At 37.1% G+C, this 19,357-nt stretch overlaps 1 protein-coding gene and 1 long non-coding RNA gene across 2 annotated transcripts; both read right to left on the bottom strand.

Moving 5' to 3' along the window:
- Positions 1–3,057: 3,057 nt before the first annotated feature.
- LOC143852047 (uncharacterized) lies at positions 3,058–8,453 on the bottom strand. The gene is made up of 4 exons (XR_013236632.1): positions 8,344–8,453; positions 5,416–5,513; positions 4,544–4,661; positions 3,058–3,348 (listed from the first exon to the last, which is right to left on the bottom strand). It is a non-coding gene; the product is annotated as an uncharacterized LOC143852047 (long non-coding RNA).
- A 277-nt stretch (positions 8,454–8,730) lies between these two features.
- On the bottom strand, positions 8,731–12,149 carry LOC143850555 (putative disease resistance protein RGA3). Its single transcript, XM_077359794.1, has 2 exons — positions 8,858–12,149; positions 8,731–8,774 (listed from the first exon to the last, which is right to left on the bottom strand). The coding sequence occupies exons 1-2, from the start codon at positions 12,147–12,149 to the stop codon at positions 8,731–8,733; spliced, it is 3,336 nt and encodes a 1,111-aa protein (XP_077215909.1).
- Positions 12,150–19,357: the final 7,208 nt, after the last annotated feature.

The following is a 19,357-nucleotide window of genomic DNA, read 5'->3' as shown; positions in this document are numbered from 1 at the left end:
AAATTTTTTCTAACATGATGTTGAAGAAGCTTTTCCTAATTTTATCACATTTAGTCCAAAGTAGCAAGAATTTTGAATAATCTCAATGAATGGATAAAGGTATTCAAAAGGGATGGAGAAGTGGAAACATACGTAAAACGTAGGAATCATTCATTATTTGGTAGAGCTAAACTAAAGAGTATATGAGACTTTGTAATAAAATAGAGAAATTTGAGTTTAGTAAAAAATTGCAACTAAGAAAGAATCAAAGAAACATTTTAAGTCAACATGTGTGCATGTCAAGTTCTTATTTAGAGAGAAAAGAAGTCAATATCTGTGTGTGCCTGTGTTTTTAACTCTTGATTATTTAGCCAAAAAAGGCAATGTTTGTGTGAGAATGAGAGAAGTCACTTTAAGTCAACATGTGTGTACGCTTTTAATTCTTACTTATTTAGAAAGAAAAGAAGTCAATATGCATGTGTGCGCCTCTGTTTTTACTATTGCTTATTTAGCAAAAAAGGGCAATGTGTGTGTGAGAAAGGGAGAGAGGTGCATGCAAGATGGAAAATTACCAATGCTAAGTTCTAACAGAAGTTTGTGTAATAAATGCAACAGAGAAACCTCTCATAGCATTTCATCTTATTATGACTTATGAGTATAGAGAATGTAACCAGTTGCAAACGAAATCATCAGTCAAATACCATTTAAAGCAAACCAACACTAAGAAAGGAAGAAGAATTGAGAAGTTGAATGTCTGAAATTTCAGTTACATGATCAAATATATGAAATATACCAAGAAATGATGACAAGGAACAGCCAGTGATTAATAAGGTCAATAAAAATCATGGTGGCTGGTTTAATTTTGTTAAGTTAACTGTGCATAGACCTTACTTTCATACATTGATCAAATTCTCAAGTAATTAATACAAAGATTTTTCTTCTTTTTCCAGGATAAGCTGGAAATTATTGAAAAAGGATCACAACAAAAATAAAACAAACACTCTACCAACGGAAAAAGCTCGTAATGGTAAAAAACAAAAAAAGAAATCTCATAAGAAGTAACCATAGAATCCAAAACGGAGCATAAATTCAACGAAGTATACAAGGTAAATTCGTCCAAATTAGGGTTCCTCTTTTCCTCAAATGAGTAATAATCAATGGTAGATTAGGAAGTGAAAGTGAAAAAATGAGGAAGTGAAAGTAGATACAGAGACTGTGTAAGTTTACTTTTCTTTAAAAATAAATAATGGAGTGAAAACCATTCATAAAATTATTAAAGGCCAAGAGGAGAGACAGAAATGTACCTTTAGCAGAGTAGCCTTTAAATCAGCTTGTGATTTATCCATATTTGGGTGCTGTGTGAGATGTTGGGAGGTCAGGTTCTTCAGCATCCCCTTGGGAAGGGATTTGAGATTATGACATGAGCGAATAGCGAGTTTATTAAGCATGGTAGGACGCAGTTCTCCTGGTAAGGACACAACTTGCAGACAATCATGAATTTTCAGATATTGGATGGAGGTGAGGTTGTTGGGCAAGATCTCGATATTATCAATTACAAGGTGTGTAAGCTTGTTGAGCATCCCCTCTGGCAACGACTTTATTTGAGGACACTTTTTAATTTCCAATCGGTGAAGTTTTGCGATGCCTCATCAAGGGATTTGAGATTATCGCAACTGAAGATATCGAGAGATGTAAGCGTAGCGGGTAGCCTCTCCAATGACTCCAGTTGTGGACACTCAGCAATATGCAATTGATTGAAGGATGTGAGGTTGAGCAAATCATTGGACAGGGACATGAGATTACCACAACTGATGGTCTTGAGAGATAAGTGTGGTGGTTTGTAAAGCAATATAAAAAATGTGTGCAATCTCTTCAATTCATGAAAGGTCTCAAAAATTTGTGAGAAGTCATCGTGGGGCCACATCACTGAGGAATGCAACATTTGCACGGGTATTGCAGAGTTAATGTCCTCCATTCTAATATATTCATTGCCAGAAATGAATTGTGCAAGGTCATGAATCAAGTCATGCATCTTGTAACATGATCCGTACTTTTCAGCATAATATTGAAAGGACCTCCACGTCAATTCATCAAAGTACTCGGAACCTATATCTTACAATCACTTCCTTCCTTCAGGTTGGATAAATCCTTTTGCAATCCATAGCTGGATTAGAGTGTCCTTCTCAAACTTATAATCCTTTGGATATAAAGAACAGCACACAAAGCATTGTTTCAGACATGCAGGTAAGTTATCATATCTAACTTCTAGAATTGGAATAATATTCTTTTCCATCTCTGATATTTCCCACATGTCACTTTTAAGTATATTCTTCCCACATGTCACTTTGGGCGTAAGAGACCTCCCAGAGCTTCCATTGCCAAAGGCAAGCCTTTGCACTTTTTTCCAATGTCTTTACCAATTGCTATTAAGGTTGGAGGTACATCTGAGCTTCCCACTGTGAATGCTCATTGTGTAAATAAGGACCAGCTATCATCCTCCGCTAAGCCATCCAAATTATAGACATGCATTGTGCCCATGATACCTGAAACTTCCGGACAAATCCGTAGGGAAAAGTACCAAAATCCGTAGGCAATGGCTTGCACAACTTCTGTAGGCTAGGTGAGGGTAGGGAAAGCCTTTTCCCTGCGGAAGTTAATAAATACTGTAGGTAAATTGTACTTTTCCCTACGGCTTTTTCCGTAGGCAATGGAAAATTGTGCACATTTCCCTACAGAATTTCAAAAACATCCGTAGGGAAAATTGTGCTTTTGCCCACAAAATTTCAAAAAAAAAATCCGTAGGGACAGCCTTGTCTCTACGGAATTTCAAAATAATCAGTAGGGAAATGTTCTTTTCCCTACAGAATTTCAAAAAAAAAAAAAAAAAAGCTGTAGGGAAAATGTGCTTTTGCCTACTGAATTTCAACAATAAATCCGTAGGGATAGCCTTTCCTATCTTTTTAATCCATTAAATATCAATTCTTTGTGACCTAGTGGATCTGTACATTCACAGACATTATATATAACATCAAAATTTCCACAGTTATAACATCCACTTTCCCCCAAAATATACAAATATATAAAAACTTAACTATTTTAATTGAATATTTTTAAAATTACAAAAAATCATTAATAACAAAAGTCTCGATATTGTTCCCTCAACTGAACTTGACAAAATACAGCATTGTTAAACATTCATCATCTAATGATTTATATAACACCATCTTCATCATGTCCTCATCATTTCCTCGATCCTCATCATCAATTACTCCAGAACTCCATGTGATTTTCAGTTGAATGTTGGACTCTTTGAGATGGATGGTTGTGCAGGCACTGAACCTCTTTAGGAGCAACGGTATGTGACATATCCTGCCAAACAAAAAGTTAAAAAGAATGAAGTACTTAGCTGATTCTCCGCAAAAATTATATATACAAGAATACACAGCATACATTACGCTTTCAGAATGAGTGATCTTCAAAATGAATGATACGGAAACAACTACAACATATAGTAGAAAAAATGCATGCATTGCACATTTATACGACCACAAGAAACACAAGTAATATTAAAAACATCAATGGCCATATTCACAAAAGAGACACATTGGGTAGATTATATATTTTGTTTTATGTAATGCAAGAGTCAAGAAATAGGCTCATTCAATTCATCTCCCTTATATATCACATCAAAATATACATCGAAACTAAGCTAAGTCCAAGTATCCCATATTGATGATGATACATTGACTTGCCAGCTAAGAAGTGAAGCTATGTGCTGGTCCGCTAAGTCCAATAATCGCATCAGTCATTGCAGAAGAGACTAAAACTTGACCTTGCTGACCGTATGCACACCTATAAATGAATATTGCAAACTAATACATGAATTAACTTTCATTTAATGATCCATGGAGGAGCTATTATCTGAATATTCCATCGCATAGTCGCCTTGACAAGAGACAATATCCATGATTCTGATTTCTTTGAAATTTGAACTCAAAGAATCCCTCGCGGTCACTATTTTCCCTTTGGTATGCCTTTAAAGAGGATGTGGTCCCTACATAAATTGTCTCCATTAGAGTATGAGTGATGTTTTTTTTTTTTTTTTTTCTGAAACCAATTATCACAAGAAGACCATGTCTACATTTTACCTGTCAACTCAGACAAGCGAGAGACGAAGTAAACAATACTTGTACAAGCCTAACAAAACAAGCAAGACAGACCATGCATATCCAGAGTGTACACAAGGACCTATAAAAGAGGATAAGGCTGATAAATTGGTTCAAATGTGGCCATCATTCTTCTCACTATCAAAGATTATCATGCTTGCAACAAAGCAATCGTGGAATTAAATCTTAGAGAGTGTGATATCACCTATTGAGTGCTAGTTCATCATTGACACCATTAGACACCATGGTGTCCCGATGGACAAAAAAAATAATGTTTACGAGTTTGACCACCTGAACTTTAATTAAATGAAGAAATTGGAATTTGATAAGAATCTTGAACTGCCAATTGGAGAGTACTGGAATTTGATAAGAATCTTGAACTGCCAATTGGAGAGTACCTTGGCACAGCTAGTGCATGGAGCGTCACGCTACATCCATGTTAAATCACTCCCATGACCCATGTCGATATGATAAGGCCTCGGGGGATTCCCAACAACAATGGAGACACAATACAGTCTGTATAGCGTCTAAGACAATAACAATTCAGTTAGAAATAGGAAATGACAGCAAGCATGTTACATAGCTTTCAAAAAGTGTAATTGCAAGCACACAATCATCTAGAGTGCAGTAGAATAACTACATATAACTAAATAATATTAGAAGACACTATATCATAAACTATAAATGGAGGAATGTGAAGTACCAGAGTGAATAGATTCAGTTATAGAAACAGATGTCTGTCAGATGAGCTCTTAGCTTAAACAATATATCCGAGCATTATAATAGTAACATAATTCATATCACCTTCTAGTATGAGGATTACTCAAGAAATAAATATGTAATGAAACAAGGAAACCTTTTATTTTTTTCCTCAAAAGGCTGACATTTCGGTGCCACTTTTACTAACCACAAACCTAAACCTCATGAACTTGACATATTCTGGTAGAAAGAACTATGAGGGTCAAGAAAAATGAAAGAGAAGAATAATTGTGAAAACATTATTCGGCTCACACGGATCATTCATATGCCACAAACCAGCGGGCGGCATGGCATTGCGAATGTTCTAAACAACATTAAGAGGCATTGTGAACTATATCAAACAGAGATGCAGAATTGATGTCCTTAACAATGTAAAAAATACCAGTTAACTGAAAATTAATAAGAGCTATATGCTACGGCTGTGTAGTTTTCATTATTGGCTAATAGCATGAAGAATGTCAAATAAACCATGATCAAACCTGATGCAGTTCCAAAGGCTTTCACGTTTTACCTGTTGAGAAAGAATACGGAGGGCCTGAACCCTCTTGAAACCCTCTGCCAGACTCTTGCTAGGAAATAGGTCTTCCAAAGAACAAAATCATTGAAAATCTGCAAAAGGACACATACATATAATAAGATAAAAAGATTTAAGTTGTAAATAAAACATCATCAGTGACCAAAAGGATAAGTGGATCAAAATTAAATACCTCGTCTGAAACGGAAAATTAATTTCAGAAAACTCAAATTTAAAGAGATAGAGAGAAATTGAGGTTTACTATTCTTTAGTCCCAACTGATACTTTTGACTAACCTCGGTGAATGGATAAAGGCATCCAAAAATCATGGAGAAGGGGAAACATATGGAAACAGGCAGGGATCATTCTTTTTTTTAAAGGTAAGCTAGGATATAACCTCCAACTTCTTTATCATTCTTTATTTGGTAGGCCTAAACTAAAAGAGTAGGTGAGATTTTGAAATAAATTGGAGAAACTTTAGGAAAAAGTTGCAACTAAGAAAGGTCCAATAAATCATTTTAAGTTAACATGTATGTTTGTGTGTGTGCGCTTTTAACTATTTCTTATTTAACAAAAAAGAAGTCAATATGCCAGTGTGTTTGTGTGTCTGTATTTTTATTTTTCCTTATTTAGCAAAAAAAATCAATGTGTGTGTGTGCGTGTGTGAGGAAAAGGGAGAGATAGAGAAAGAGGTACATGCAAGTTGGAAAATTAATTAAATGTTGATGCTAAGTTCTAATAGAAGTTGGTGTAACAAATGCAAAAGAGAAACCTTAAGACACCACTCCATCTTCTTATAAGCATATGGAATGTAACTATTTGCAAACTAAATCACCAATGAAAAAGATACAAAGAAATGATGACAAGTAACGGTCAATGAATAGAAAGTTCAATAAAAATCCATGGTGGCTTGTTTGACATGGTTAAAGTTAACTGTGCATAGATCTTAGTTACACACATTGATCAAATTCTTAATACGGACAGTTCTTTTCTTCTTGAGAGACTGAAACTAATTGAAAAAGGAGAACAGAGAAAAATAAAACAAATACTGCACCAAGGGAAAAAGCCACTAAAGGAAAAGAAAAGGAAATCCCATAAGAACCAAAGCAGCCAGAACAGTGCTTAAATTCAGCGATGGGTACTCAGTAAATTCATCCCAGTTGGATTCTTTTTGTTACAAAAAAGGAAACAATTTATTGTAGACTACTAGGTAAGTAAATTTGAAAATAAATGGCGAAGAATGTACGAACCACTCTTTTAGCATCATCAACTAATGTCAGATTTGATTTTAGAGAAGAAAAATTCAACCCAAACATACAACAAAGAAAAACATTTAACCTACTTCGAACCATGTAAGTTAGAATTTTGTAAGGGCATCTAAAATTTCTTGGAGTAGATTTTTTTCCAGCATCATGTTGTTCCATCCTAATCCATAGAACTAGAACAAAGAACATTCTACTAGCATCAAATCAACTAAGTTCGAATTTGATTTTAGATTAAAATATTTCAACCTAGACATACCGCATTTAAACCTCCTTTGAACTATGTAAAACATAATTTTGTTTTGGAACTGCAATTTTTTTGAGTGTATGTGTTTGCCAGCATCATGGTGTTCTATTCTAGACTAAAAAACTAGAATAGAGAGTTTCGAATTTTCTGTTTACTGACTGTAAGTAATAGAAGTATGCATCTTTATCAATGCATTCATTTTTTAATCTTTTTTGAGGTTCTTAAGCATTACTAATTTGAATGTTAGGCACGTATGTGGTCCCGGTCTTGTCTCTTGAGATTTTACGTGCACTAATGGGGCTCCCACATTTTATTGATCAAGAATTTCAAAAGTTTCTACTGCATGAACGCTTAGGTACATTCAACAGCTGTTGTCAGATCAAACTGGAGTAAAAGAAGTGTAAATGAAAAAGTCTTCGAATATACACAAAACCAAAATGCATGAATGATAATTGTATCTGTCAGGATCAACAAATAGCGAAGTCTGATATCCCTACAAATTAGCAGATGGAGGTTGTCTTTGGTGACTGATTTAGCACCTCCTAATCTTAAAATACTTATGCATTAGTGAAACTAACTTAATTAGAAGTAAGAAATATAACCCAAACGTGTGGTGATTGAAGTGTATCGATAAGAAATAAGAAATAAAAAATAAAAAAAAGAAATAAAAAAAAAATTTGAGCACATGCAACATAATGGGGCTTTAAACCATTTTTGTGTACTGATATAAAAAATAAGAAGAAAAGGGGCTGAGATATTAGTAAATAATTTGAGATTTAATGAGAAAATCAGTTAATGTTTGGGTTGGAGAAGAAAGTCATTGGATTTTTGCTTTGTCTTATTGTTTTCATTTTTGATGGATAGGTGCACTTTCTTTATGAACTTGAAATTCCAATAAAATGTGTGTGTGTGTGTGAGGGGTAGATTCAAGATGAGCCTAAATTCAATATGAATGATACCATAGAGTTCAAAACAGAGCATAAATTCAATGAAGCATGTAAGGTAAATTCATCCTAGTTAGGGTTCCTTTTGTCTTAAACAAGTCATAATCTACTATATGGCAAGACTAAGACAAGAAATTTTGAGATAGAATGAAAAATTAAAGAACCTGAAAAAAAATCTCTTTATGAGCCTGGAATTCCAGTAAAATTAACTGTTTCCTTTGTTTTGTTTTGAAAGAGAGAAAATGAGGAAATGAAAAGAGATAGAGAGAAATTGAGGTTTACTATTCTTTAAAATAAATAATGGATTGAAATCTATTCATATGATTAATAAAATCCAAGAGCCCTCATTTGGGATTGAACCTCTAGCTCAATGGTTAAGGCTTTTTCATCAACCTGGAGGTCGGAGGTTCAATCCCATCTTACATACCAAAAATAAATAAAACAAAAGCCAAGAGGAGAGATAGTCGTGTACCTTCTCCAGAGTAGTCTTCAAACCCTCGAGCCATTTATATCTATTTTGGGGATGTGTGAGATATTGGGCCAATATTGGCCTCCGTCCTTTTGACACTATTTCTCTACTCCCGGACAACCTAAAATATTTAATACCTGAAGTGTGGTGGGCAGCCCATCCTCCGGCAAGGAAACGAGTTGAGGACAATGCCAAATGGCCAATATTTTGAGGGAGGTGAGGTTCTTGAACATCCCCTTGGGCAGGGATTTCAGATTATCACACGAATAGATCTCGAGGATTTTAAGTGTGGGGGGCAGTAGCATGCTTGGAGAGAATTCGAGTTGTGAAAATTGATTAATAATTAACTTTCGGAAGGATGTAAGGTTTTTAGAAAAGATCTCAACATTATCAACTGAGAGAGATGTAAGCATGTCGAGCGTTCCCTCTGGAAACTGCTGCATTAGAGGGCACTTTACAATTGTCATTTTATGGAGGCCGATGATGTTTGGCAATGACTCTATTTGTGGACACTTACTAATAAAAAATTCTTCGAGGGAGGTGACATTATCAACAAAGAGAGATGTAAGCGCGGTGGGTAACTCCTCCTCGCCTGCCAATGACTCCAATTGCGGACAATCTGTAATTTTCAAGACTTTGAGGGATGTAAGGTTGTTGAAAATCCCCTTGGACATGGATTTAAGATTAGAACATGAGAATATCCGAAGGGATTGAAGAGTGACGGGCAGTTCCTCCTCTGGCAAGAATGGGCATTGAGTAACCAAGTCTAGAAATTGGAGGGAACTCAGTTTTCCTAGCCCCCTTGTAGGCGTACACTTGAGGCTACCACAACCGTTCAATATATTGAGAGATCTAAGCGTGATGGGAAGGCCCTCCTCGTCGTCTCCCAATGACTCGAGTTTAGGACACCGCTCAATTTGTAAATATTGGAGAGAAGGAAGGTCATGCAACCCGACCTCCTTTGGCCAAGACACCAACTCAGTACATCCAGTGACATGCAATTTCTCAAGTATGGTTAAAGGTTGAAGAAATCCATGGGGTAAGGATATCAAGCCTTTAATAGAGCGAATTTGTAATGACTTTAGAGCAGTGAGGCAAGGAACCGAGGCCAATACAATCTCATTACAGTCTCCTAATTCCAAATTATTAATGGATGGGAGGTGGGGAAATCTCTGCAGCTTAGGACAATTTGATATTTTTAGTGTACCAAGGCATGGCATGTCCCCTTCCCTTGCTCCACACCATTCCTCCAAATTCGGCATGTTTACCAGCTCTAACTTCTCCAATGATGGAAAACCCTTAATAACCTTGTTGGACCCACCAATATACTCACCTTCAATATGTTTCAATCCATCCATTCCATTAATCTCGAGCTTCTTGAGGAAAGGTAGCTGTCCAAGGGGTGGAAGTTGTTGGCAATTCAAACATTGAACGAGACTAACAGTGTTCAGATTCGTCAAATTACCGCTCATCATCCACCTTGGGAAACTAACACCACCATATGATAAAATCTTTAGGGTTTTGACGTTGGTGTGAGGTTGGAGGCTTTCAAGTACCTGGTCATCAACTGCAGCATCTCGTGGATTATCATTGCTCCATTCCAACGTCAACTCATCAAGGTGCTCTTTCTTCTTCAAATTGGCTTCTTTGCCTTCCTTCTCATCTATCACATTCTCCAAATTTGAAATGCGAATACTTCCCCTCAACTCTGTCAAGTTCTTTAACTCCCTTATTCCACATCCACTTTCTTTGCCCACAACAAATATAGTCAGCGTTTGAAGACTTATTAATTTCCCAAGTTCTGGCGGCGTACGAATCTTACAACCCCAAAATGCAAGATGCCGTAAGTTAATTAGGTTGCTGGTGGACTTTGGTAACTCAATTAGTAGCATGCAATCACCAAGTTTTAGTGTTTGCAGATTATAGAGGCTTGCTATTGATTCCGGCAAGGTTGCAATATTTGTATGAGAGAGATCAAGGTACCTCAAATATTTTAATTCGCCAATAGAATCCGGCAATTCTCTGATATAAGTTCCATCCAAATCTAACACCCGTAAGCATCTCAATTTTAGGAAGAAATCATGAGCAACTTGCTTAGTGAGTGTTTCGTACCTTGGCGGTAGTAGAAATGTGCGCAATCTCTCAGATTCATGAAAGGACTCAAAAATTCGTGAGTGTTCATCCCATTGCCATACTGATGCATGACGAACCTTTGTAGCGACATTCCAAGAGTCAATGCTATTTTTTATTCTGAAGTATTCGTCACCAGAAATGGATTGCGCAAGGTCATGAATTAAGTCATGCATCTTGTAGCGTGATCTGTCCAACCGTTCAAAATATTGAAAGAAGGACCTCGACATCAAGTCATCAAAATACTTGAAACCTATGTCTTCCAATCGCTTCCTTCTATCAGATTGGATAAATCCTTCTGCAATCCAAAGTTGGATTAGAGTGTCCTTGTCAAATTCATAATCCTTTGGAAACAGGGAGCAATACACAAAGCATTGTTTCAAACATGCAGGTAAGTGATCGTAGCTAAATTTGAGTACTGGAATAATATCATTTCTCATCTTTGATATTTCCCACATTTCACTTTCAAGGATATTCTTCCACTCTTTCTCATCCGTATTTGAACGTAAGAGACCTCCAAGAGCTTCTATTGCCAAAGGCAACCCATTGCACTTTTTCACGATCTCCTTTCCAATTGCTACTAAGTTTGGAGATACATCTGAGCTTCCCACTATGAATGCCCGTCGTGTAAACAAAGACCAGCTGTCACCCTCATCTAAACAACCCAAATTGTAGGCGGGAATTGTGCCCATGATTCTTGAAACCTCTGAACTGCGAGTAGTTATTATAATTCTGCTTCCGTTTGCCCCAGAACTGAATGGGGACTGTAGCCTATCCCAGTCACTATGATTCTCATTCCATACATCATCTAGTACGAGTAAAAATCTCTTGCCACTCAATTCTTCCTTGAGGCTAACATGAAGTGGATCGATTTCGTTAAGATCACAAGGTTTCTTTGTCACTGATTCCATAATTGCTTTTGTTAGTCCACGCATATCAAAATCTTCAGACACGCAGACCCATCCTCGAACTGAAAAATGATCTCCCACCCTTTCATCATTGTAAATAAACTGGGCGAGAGTTGTCTTTCCGAGGCCCCCAATGCCGACGATCGGAATAACAGATATATCCTTGGACGAAGATGACGACGACGATGATGATGCGGATTCATCGAGTAGCAATTTTACTATCTTCTCTTTATCCTTATCCCGACCGAATATATTTGATTCGTTTGTTAAGGAGCTAGTCAGCGATTGCCTTTTTATTTCACGCCGCCTCCCTCCATCTCCTTGTCTGAGATGAAGGTCATGCCTCTCCTTTGCAATTTTATCCAGTCTCTCCTGAATTTCCTTTATCTTCTGTACGATCGTCTTATCTCGAGACAAAAATGGGATGGAATTAAAAAGAGCAGAAAAGAAGTTGTATACCTGATGCTTCCTTTTTCTGAACTGATTTCCGCCTTCCAATTTTAATCGGAGCACTTCCGTTGCAAACTCTTCCACTACATCATCAGCGTCGTATGCAACATCCTTAAGCTTTCGAAGCCAATCTTTAACTTCATTACTAGTTACTTGCTGCTCTTCAGCATCTTGAAGCACAGCTTGAATTGTGGATAATGTGCTGGAAAGGTTTTTGATCTCCTCATCAGTACCCCACAGTGAATTAATCACTTCTATGGCTCCCTCCAATTTGCTAACAGCTCTATCAACAATGGGAGAAACGAATACATCCATACCCATACCTTAGTGACCAGCGACAATTGAAGAGTTGTTTTTTGTAGGACTCAATTTTTGCTCTAGCAGCAAGAAAAGCAAGTTTGATTGTAGAAAATCGTGCTTCTTCGGATGTTCTTTGATCTCTGTTACAATTTTCCAAATCAGTTCGGTAGAGTTTGTGGCTGGCCTAGGAGCACAGGATCCAAGGAGCATCAAGACAAGAAAAAAGAGACAGAATCAATAATTTTCTTTGGACTTTTTTGACTTTTTACGACTTTTTTTTACTTTGGACCAAGGTCATCATCACAACTGTATAGCTACAGAAAAAACAGATTTCTTTTCTTTTTATCTAAGATTTACACGTCAGCATTAATATTTACATTTTCTGCCATCCTAACTTTCACCTTTAATGATTTTTCTCCAAAAATGCCGTAAATGCCCTTATAGTCTATCCAAAATGACTCCCCCTAAACGAGGCCACGTCTTTCTCTTTTTCCGTAATTGTCATACTTTGTGGCATGTGCGTTGTAGTTTTTACTGTAATTGTCATATTCTGGGACAAGCTATCTGTATTTTTTTAATTTGTCTATAACACTTACTACCTATTATGATTTATTGCTACCCACCTGTGCACAAATACTTCTGCCAATCTTTGCACTTTCCAGACTTCAATAATAATAAGACAAATATCTTAACAAGTCAACAACAATAGGCTAGAGTAGCCTTGGAGAAGATAAACAAAACTGTTATATGAAACTCCATAGGATGATCTAAACCGTCCATTTGATGGCTTTCAAACAAGTGTTTTAAAAAACAGTTGTTTTGAGAAACCACCATAGGATTCATCCAAACCGTCCATATGATGGACCTTCATAGCAGTTTTTTATAAAGCACCATAGGATGATCCAAACCGTCCATTTGATGGAGCTTCAAACCAGCTTTGACTACGGCAGTGTTTTTTTGGGAGGTGATAAATTTACCCCCTTCTAGGATGAATTCATCCCGTATTTTAGAAAAATGGAATGTACAACCTACACCATAGGATGATCCAATTGACATATAATTTGAGTTCAATATTCAGTTTTGGACTCACAACACATTTTCAAATTCCACAACAAACACGGCCTTAGATTTTCAGTCAAAAACTAATTATTGGGCTCAATATTGCGTTTAATTTTTAGTCCAATATAAGCATTTATAAAAAATAATAATTTAGTCCAATATTCAATAAACAATAAATAAAAATGAATATGAATGAACACATGAAGCAATTGGTATGGACTGCATCTCACACAACCACATTTTATCCCATACTTAAATTAAGATAAGATTTTCCAATTCAACCACATTTCGTTGTACATTTTGATGCATCTTTTGTTTTTTGATCAGTGAACAGATTTTCTGGGTGTTTTGTTTACCATAGCTTACTGAAATAAGTTAGCTTCTATTGGATTTAATTTGTTGGGGTTTAATTTCAGAAATATTTCCTTCTCTTGAACTTCATTTTTTTCTTTTCTTTTGCTTATTGACCTCTTCAATTTTCTTTTTTTAATACATCTGTAAAACGCCTCTGGTTTGTTTTAGCACAGAGAGCCTCTAGCGGTGGGGGAAAACAAGTAATAGAATCATTATTTTGGTCAAAGTTCAATATGGCCCACAAAGAGCATCACACAATAAAACCCCACATTAAAAACACTGTGACGAAAAATGGGCGTATTTTTACACGGAAAGAAGGGCAGTGATAAATTCACCTCCTTCTATGTATGAATTCACCCCGTAACTTTCAAAATGGACGGTGCAGCCCACACCATGGGATGATCCAAACCGTCCATTTGATGGGCCAAAACGTAAATAGATTGTGCCCAAAAAAATCATTACCATAGGATGATTCTAACTCTCTGATCTAAAGAGGAACTCAGATTGTGAAAAATTCTATAGATTAGACAGTTGGGATCATCCTGTGGAAATGATTTTTGGAGCACAATCTATTTACGTTGTGACCCATCAAATGGACGGTTTGGATCATCCTATGGTATGGGCTGTACCTTCCATTTTGAAAAATTGGGGTGAATTACAAAGAAGAGGGTGAATTTATCAACACCCGGAAAGAAAAGTAAGTTGATTGTGATGCAAGACCAAAAAGAAAAAGATGAAATAATTCATGTGTGAGATGATCTGAAACGTTGGCTTGATTGACCTTGCTCTGGATCTCCTATATATATGCCCCAAAAATCATACAAATCTTTCCATCTTGACATCACATAGATTGAAATAGCATGGCCCATCAAATGGATAGATCAGATTAGTTAATGATGGGACACGTATTGCCAATCATATTACCAAAATATGGCATCGATGGGATCATAGTAGTCGTCCATCTCAAAGCGATATTTTTACAGCCCATTTAAGCACTTGCTAATGTCATTGTCCCATGTGGCCGACAAGGAGCATCAAACAATAGCAACCCACTTTAAGAAAAGCAAAGTTTGATTGTGAACACTCCATTAAAAGTCAAAGTTTGATTCTGAAGACTGCAATAGTTCTTCTACCCCAGTTACGTGCTCAAGCCAACGAGCACACATCAGAAAAACGCTAAGGTGGAGGGCTCACTCGAAGAAAGATAAAAAAAAATCTTTAGTATGAGTTTCATACCGAGCAACAAGTATTATTAATTAAAATATGGGGTTTTGCAAAAAGAGCCTTCCCCTTTGGATTATTTGCAAAGAGGGTACTGTTAGGCCTAAAATCAGTAACAGATATGGCAGTGACGTAAGAGCTGAGCTGGAGGATCCGAGGAGCCGAAGTGAAGGAGCTGAACCCTGCACAAGATCAAACGAGGTCAGAAGACCAACCCGGAGTTGTTGCTCCGGACGGGCCCTTCGACACTCAAGTCAGTACGAGCAGGAGTGCAGAGCCAAATTTTAAGAGTGGTAGCTTAGAAGTTATTCCCTTTTGCTTTGAGCCTTGAGAGGCCTTTTATAGAGAGACCTGGGGGGGTTGGATTACCTACTCCAGGACATGTGTCGGCACTTTCGTGGGAGTAGGTTTACCTACTCTTAGGTAATTACCGGATTGCCCCTGGGCCGATGCTGGATTTGTGGTGAGCCCTTCTGGGGCCTGTGGGACATGATCCCGCGAGAGGGGCGTGGGGCGCGAGCCGCCGCGCGCTCTCCTTTGGTCTCTCGTACCCACGCGATTGGCGTGTGCATTTTAATATTGATTTGAATTCGTCTTTCCTGTGGACTTGGGATCACTAAGGCAATCCGAATTCCACACGAAAGAGACTGACAGAGTCGCCACCTAGATGTGGGATCTAGGACCCATAATTAACCAGAAATCTAGACTCGCTACCTGGTTACGAGAATGGAAGGTATGGGGAGTTATCCACCACATGCACCATTCTTGTCCGATAATCGGTCTTCGATTCCAAAAGCTAACTCTTTTAAATTTATTTTAAATGGCTCATTCAACTCTATGTTAATGTGCGAACTAAGTGACATGCATCCTAGAATCTAATTTCAATGTGAATCCTAGATGTGTATCTTGATTTATTAATTTGTCTGGATTCATTCTAAGTGAAAGTTCTCCTAGAATTCTAATTTCATGGAAAACCCTAACTGATTTGATTAAGTATTTACAAGAAAATTAATATACAAAACACCACAATTTGTTGTGGTGCCGACTCGCGGGTGGTATGCCGTCAGACATCCAAGCTGCCTACGTACCCAAGCCTCACTGGGATCAGAGTCGACGTAGTTCGGTGCACCTAAGCTAAGCTACATATGCCTAACTCAACTAGGACACCGATTTAGACGGATTTGACTGTTTCAACAGTTTTAAGAGGAATTATTTGATTCAAGTTGAGGATTTTATTATCTTAGGATTTCATCTAAGATGCTATATGATTCTTATCTGAATGCAAGTTGTCCCTTAGACTAATGCAGGTTTTGCCTACATCCTAGTTTACTAGGCTTGTCCTAGGGAAAGATCGGGTGACTAGTGTAACTAGACCTATGGTACGGTTGCTATTCATAGCAAGCGTCCGTGATGAGGCTGGACTCCTAACTCTAGGACTCCCTAAAACCTAGGACACGGCACGACACCAGTGTTCCTAAATTGGGCTCTAATGGTTCTTAGATTGGAAACCATAATCCAATGGTTCCGAAAGACACAAGATAAATCGATTTAAGTTCTCGAGGTTAATGAGTTTCAGATTTCGAAGATTTTCAGTTTCTAGACATTTAAGGATTACCAATGGTTCTAGGGTTCACCAATTTCGGCCTTGAATGGCATCCAAAGGAGGGAATCGTGCGCTCTTTCCTTGTGCAATTTAATACTTAGGTTATAGCATCTTATTGCCTGGAAGAATCTCAGGATTTCCGTGGACACTAACCTCGGAGCCAACAACATGCTATAACTTAAATATTCAAATTGTCAAAGATCAAGTTGCAATTGGGATACGATTATGGATGCACGGGCCATTTTTCCAGGAAAATCTAAAGATCCTAAAATTTCTGTTTCAATGGATTAAGGAGTGAACATGTGACAGAATTTTAAAGTTCTTTAGGAATTTTTATATGATTTTCAATTAATTTCGAATTTTCCATGGATTTTATCAATTTTAAGCATATGAGCGGTTTTACAAGTGAAATTGTTGCAAATAAATTCGAAATGATTTGAAATTTCTACAGCAGCAAGATGAAAATGTATGTAGCTTACAGGATGAGTTTTGCATATTTTTACATTAAATTCACATTTAATCTTGATTAAACCATTAAATGTCCAGATTGCACAATTAACACATAAACTAGTAGAAATATAACTCTAAATTCTATGAAATTTCTACAGAAATACTATATGAATCAAAATAGCATGAAGTGAGATTTTCATGAATTTTAGAAATTATTTACTACCAATTTCGGATTTTACAATTTCCAGACCAGATTATAAATTAACACTACATCCCATATTAAAACAGATCCAAATCACACGAAACTTTTACAGTAACAAGTAATATGAAAGATAAGACTACTGTAAAAATTTTATGAATTTTAATGATGATCTGATGTTAGTAAAAATTCTCCTAAAATCTGATAAGTTTCAAAGAAAATATTAAATAATATACCAAATAAACTCCAACAATCTTTACAAATTCATGGTAAAATGAATCAGTAACATATTATTTTCCCACGAAATTTCATTAATTTTAGAATCTGTTTGGTATATAATTTAATTTTTCTTCGTCAAAAGATGTTTTTTGAAGAGTTTTCCATTTTTAAAACACAATTTGCGGAAAAAATCAGAAAAATTCGGAAAAATACAGAAATATTTTGAGAACAATGCACCTACCTGTGGTGAAGATCTCCGCCCAATCCAAAAAATATAAAAAATCCTGCCGCCGCCGATCCGCTCCGCCGTCTTTCGCTTTCTCTGGAGTGTTTAGAGGGAGTGATTGAGGGAGTGAAGAGATAATGGAAGAAGAATATTAGGGAGAGGGATGGAAGAATATATTGAGGAAAGGGATTGGAGGGAGTGATTAGAAGAGATAATGGAAGAGAAAGAGATAATGGAAGATAAATTTCTTTTTTTTTTTTCTTTTCTCTTATGGATGGGAAGGGAGATATATATAGGGAGAGAAAGAGAGAGAGAGAGATATGTTGGTGGAGAGCTCATCATGTTGTCCCTCTTAGTGGAGAATCCATCATTATTGTTCTTAGTGGAGGGCCCATCATGTTTCTTAGTGGAGAGTCCATCATTATTGCTCTTAGTGGAGGGCCCATCATGTTTCTTAGTGGAGAGTCCATCATTATTACTCTTAGTGGAGGGCCCATCATGTTTCTTAGTGGAGAGTCCATCATTATTGCTCTTAGTGGAGGGCCCATCATGTTGTCTTAGTGGAGAGCTACCATCATTGCTCTTCATGGAGGGCCCATCATGTTGTCTTAGTGGAGAGTCCATCATTATTGCTCTTAGTGGAGGGCCCATCATGTTTCTTAGTGGAGAGCTACCATCATTGCTCTTCATAAGAGGCCTCACAAGAGACCCCACTGAGGCCCCACAACGCGGGCCCCACAATGTGGGCCCTCGGTTGATTCGATTTTAAACAAATGTTCAATGCGGGCCCACCAAACGAGTCCAAATTTAATCAAAATGCATCATGCGGCCCCACCAAATGGGTCCAACTTTCTCGATCCAAATTTAATCGAAGCACCCAATGCGGGCCCACCAAACGGGTCCCAATTCTCTCTAGTTTAGATTTTTCTGAATAATCCTTCTCAACATTTAGCGGGAAAATACGAAACACGACGGAAACGACCAAAAATATTTAGAAAGGTAACAAACGGATGCGGGAAAGAAAGACATTGGAAAACCGACGGAAAACAAACCCTAATTTCTTTATCGATTAAGGTAGAGCAAAATGGGGTGTCTACAGATGCCCCTCTTTGGTAGAGATGACGTAGTCATCGAATACCAAAGTCAAAATGACAGAGCCATTTTGCGTAGCTTTAATCGACAAAAGACTCTACACAAACGGAACTTAGACGCAAACATTTACTACCTAATGCAAGGCCCTAAATGAAATCCTAGAATTAGAACATAATAAGAAATCCTGATGCGGTGCCGTTCACAAACGGGCAACGAGAGAATGAGATACCACTTTCGAATGGATTCCGAACAGAAAGAACAAAGATCGTTCTCAAGCGGTTTTGTTTTTTTTTTTTTTTTTTTTTTTTTTTTTTTTTTTTTTTTTTTTTTTTTTTTAAAGAAAATGAGACATCTTTCACAAGCGGGCTCAAGGAGGATAAGAGACCATGAAATACCGTATTTGTACGGATTTCAAGGGAATGAGACATCATAGTTGTATGATGTTCAAAGGGGATAAGAGACCATAGTTGTATGGACTCGAAGAGAATGAAAATACCGTATTTGTACGGATTCCAAGGGAATGAGACATCATAGTTGTATGATGTTCAAAGGGGATAAGAGACCATAGTTGTATGGACTCGAAGAGAATGAAATACCGTATTTGTACGGATTCCAAGGGAATGAGACATCATAGTTGTATGATATTCAAAGGTGATAAGAGACCATAGTTGTATGGACTCAAAGAAAAGAGGCACCGTTCTCAAACGGGCTTGAAGAATTTAGAGATTTTTCATGAGCTTGAATTTGACGTAGGAAAGGATTTTTTTTTTTTTTTTTTTTTTGAATTGGGGATTGGATTTGATGAT

This window comes from Tasmannia lanceolata, unplaced genomic scaffold (assembly GCF_043159265.1).
Source record: "Tasmannia lanceolata isolate RefF3 unplaced genomic scaffold, GAP_Taslan_0.1 ptg000018l, whole genome shotgun sequence".
Classification (NCBI taxonomy): domain Eukaryota; kingdom Viridiplantae; phylum Streptophyta; class Magnoliopsida; order Canellales; family Winteraceae; genus Tasmannia; species Tasmannia lanceolata.
The sequence above is the reverse complement of the archived record's forward strand: the minus strand, read 5'-3'. Positions and strand labels throughout refer to the sequence as shown.

Bases quoted from the DNA above. Each gene is read 5' to 3' on its own strand.
- LOC143850555 (XM_077359794.1), bottom strand. From the start codon at position 12,149: ATGGGTATGGATGTATTCGTTTCTCCCATTGTTGATAGAGCTGTTAGC. The intron at 8,775-8,857 runs GTAAGTGTCCAC...CTAATGCAGCAG, and splicing joins CCTCGAAGAATTTTTTATTA to TTTCCAGAGGGAACGCTCGA.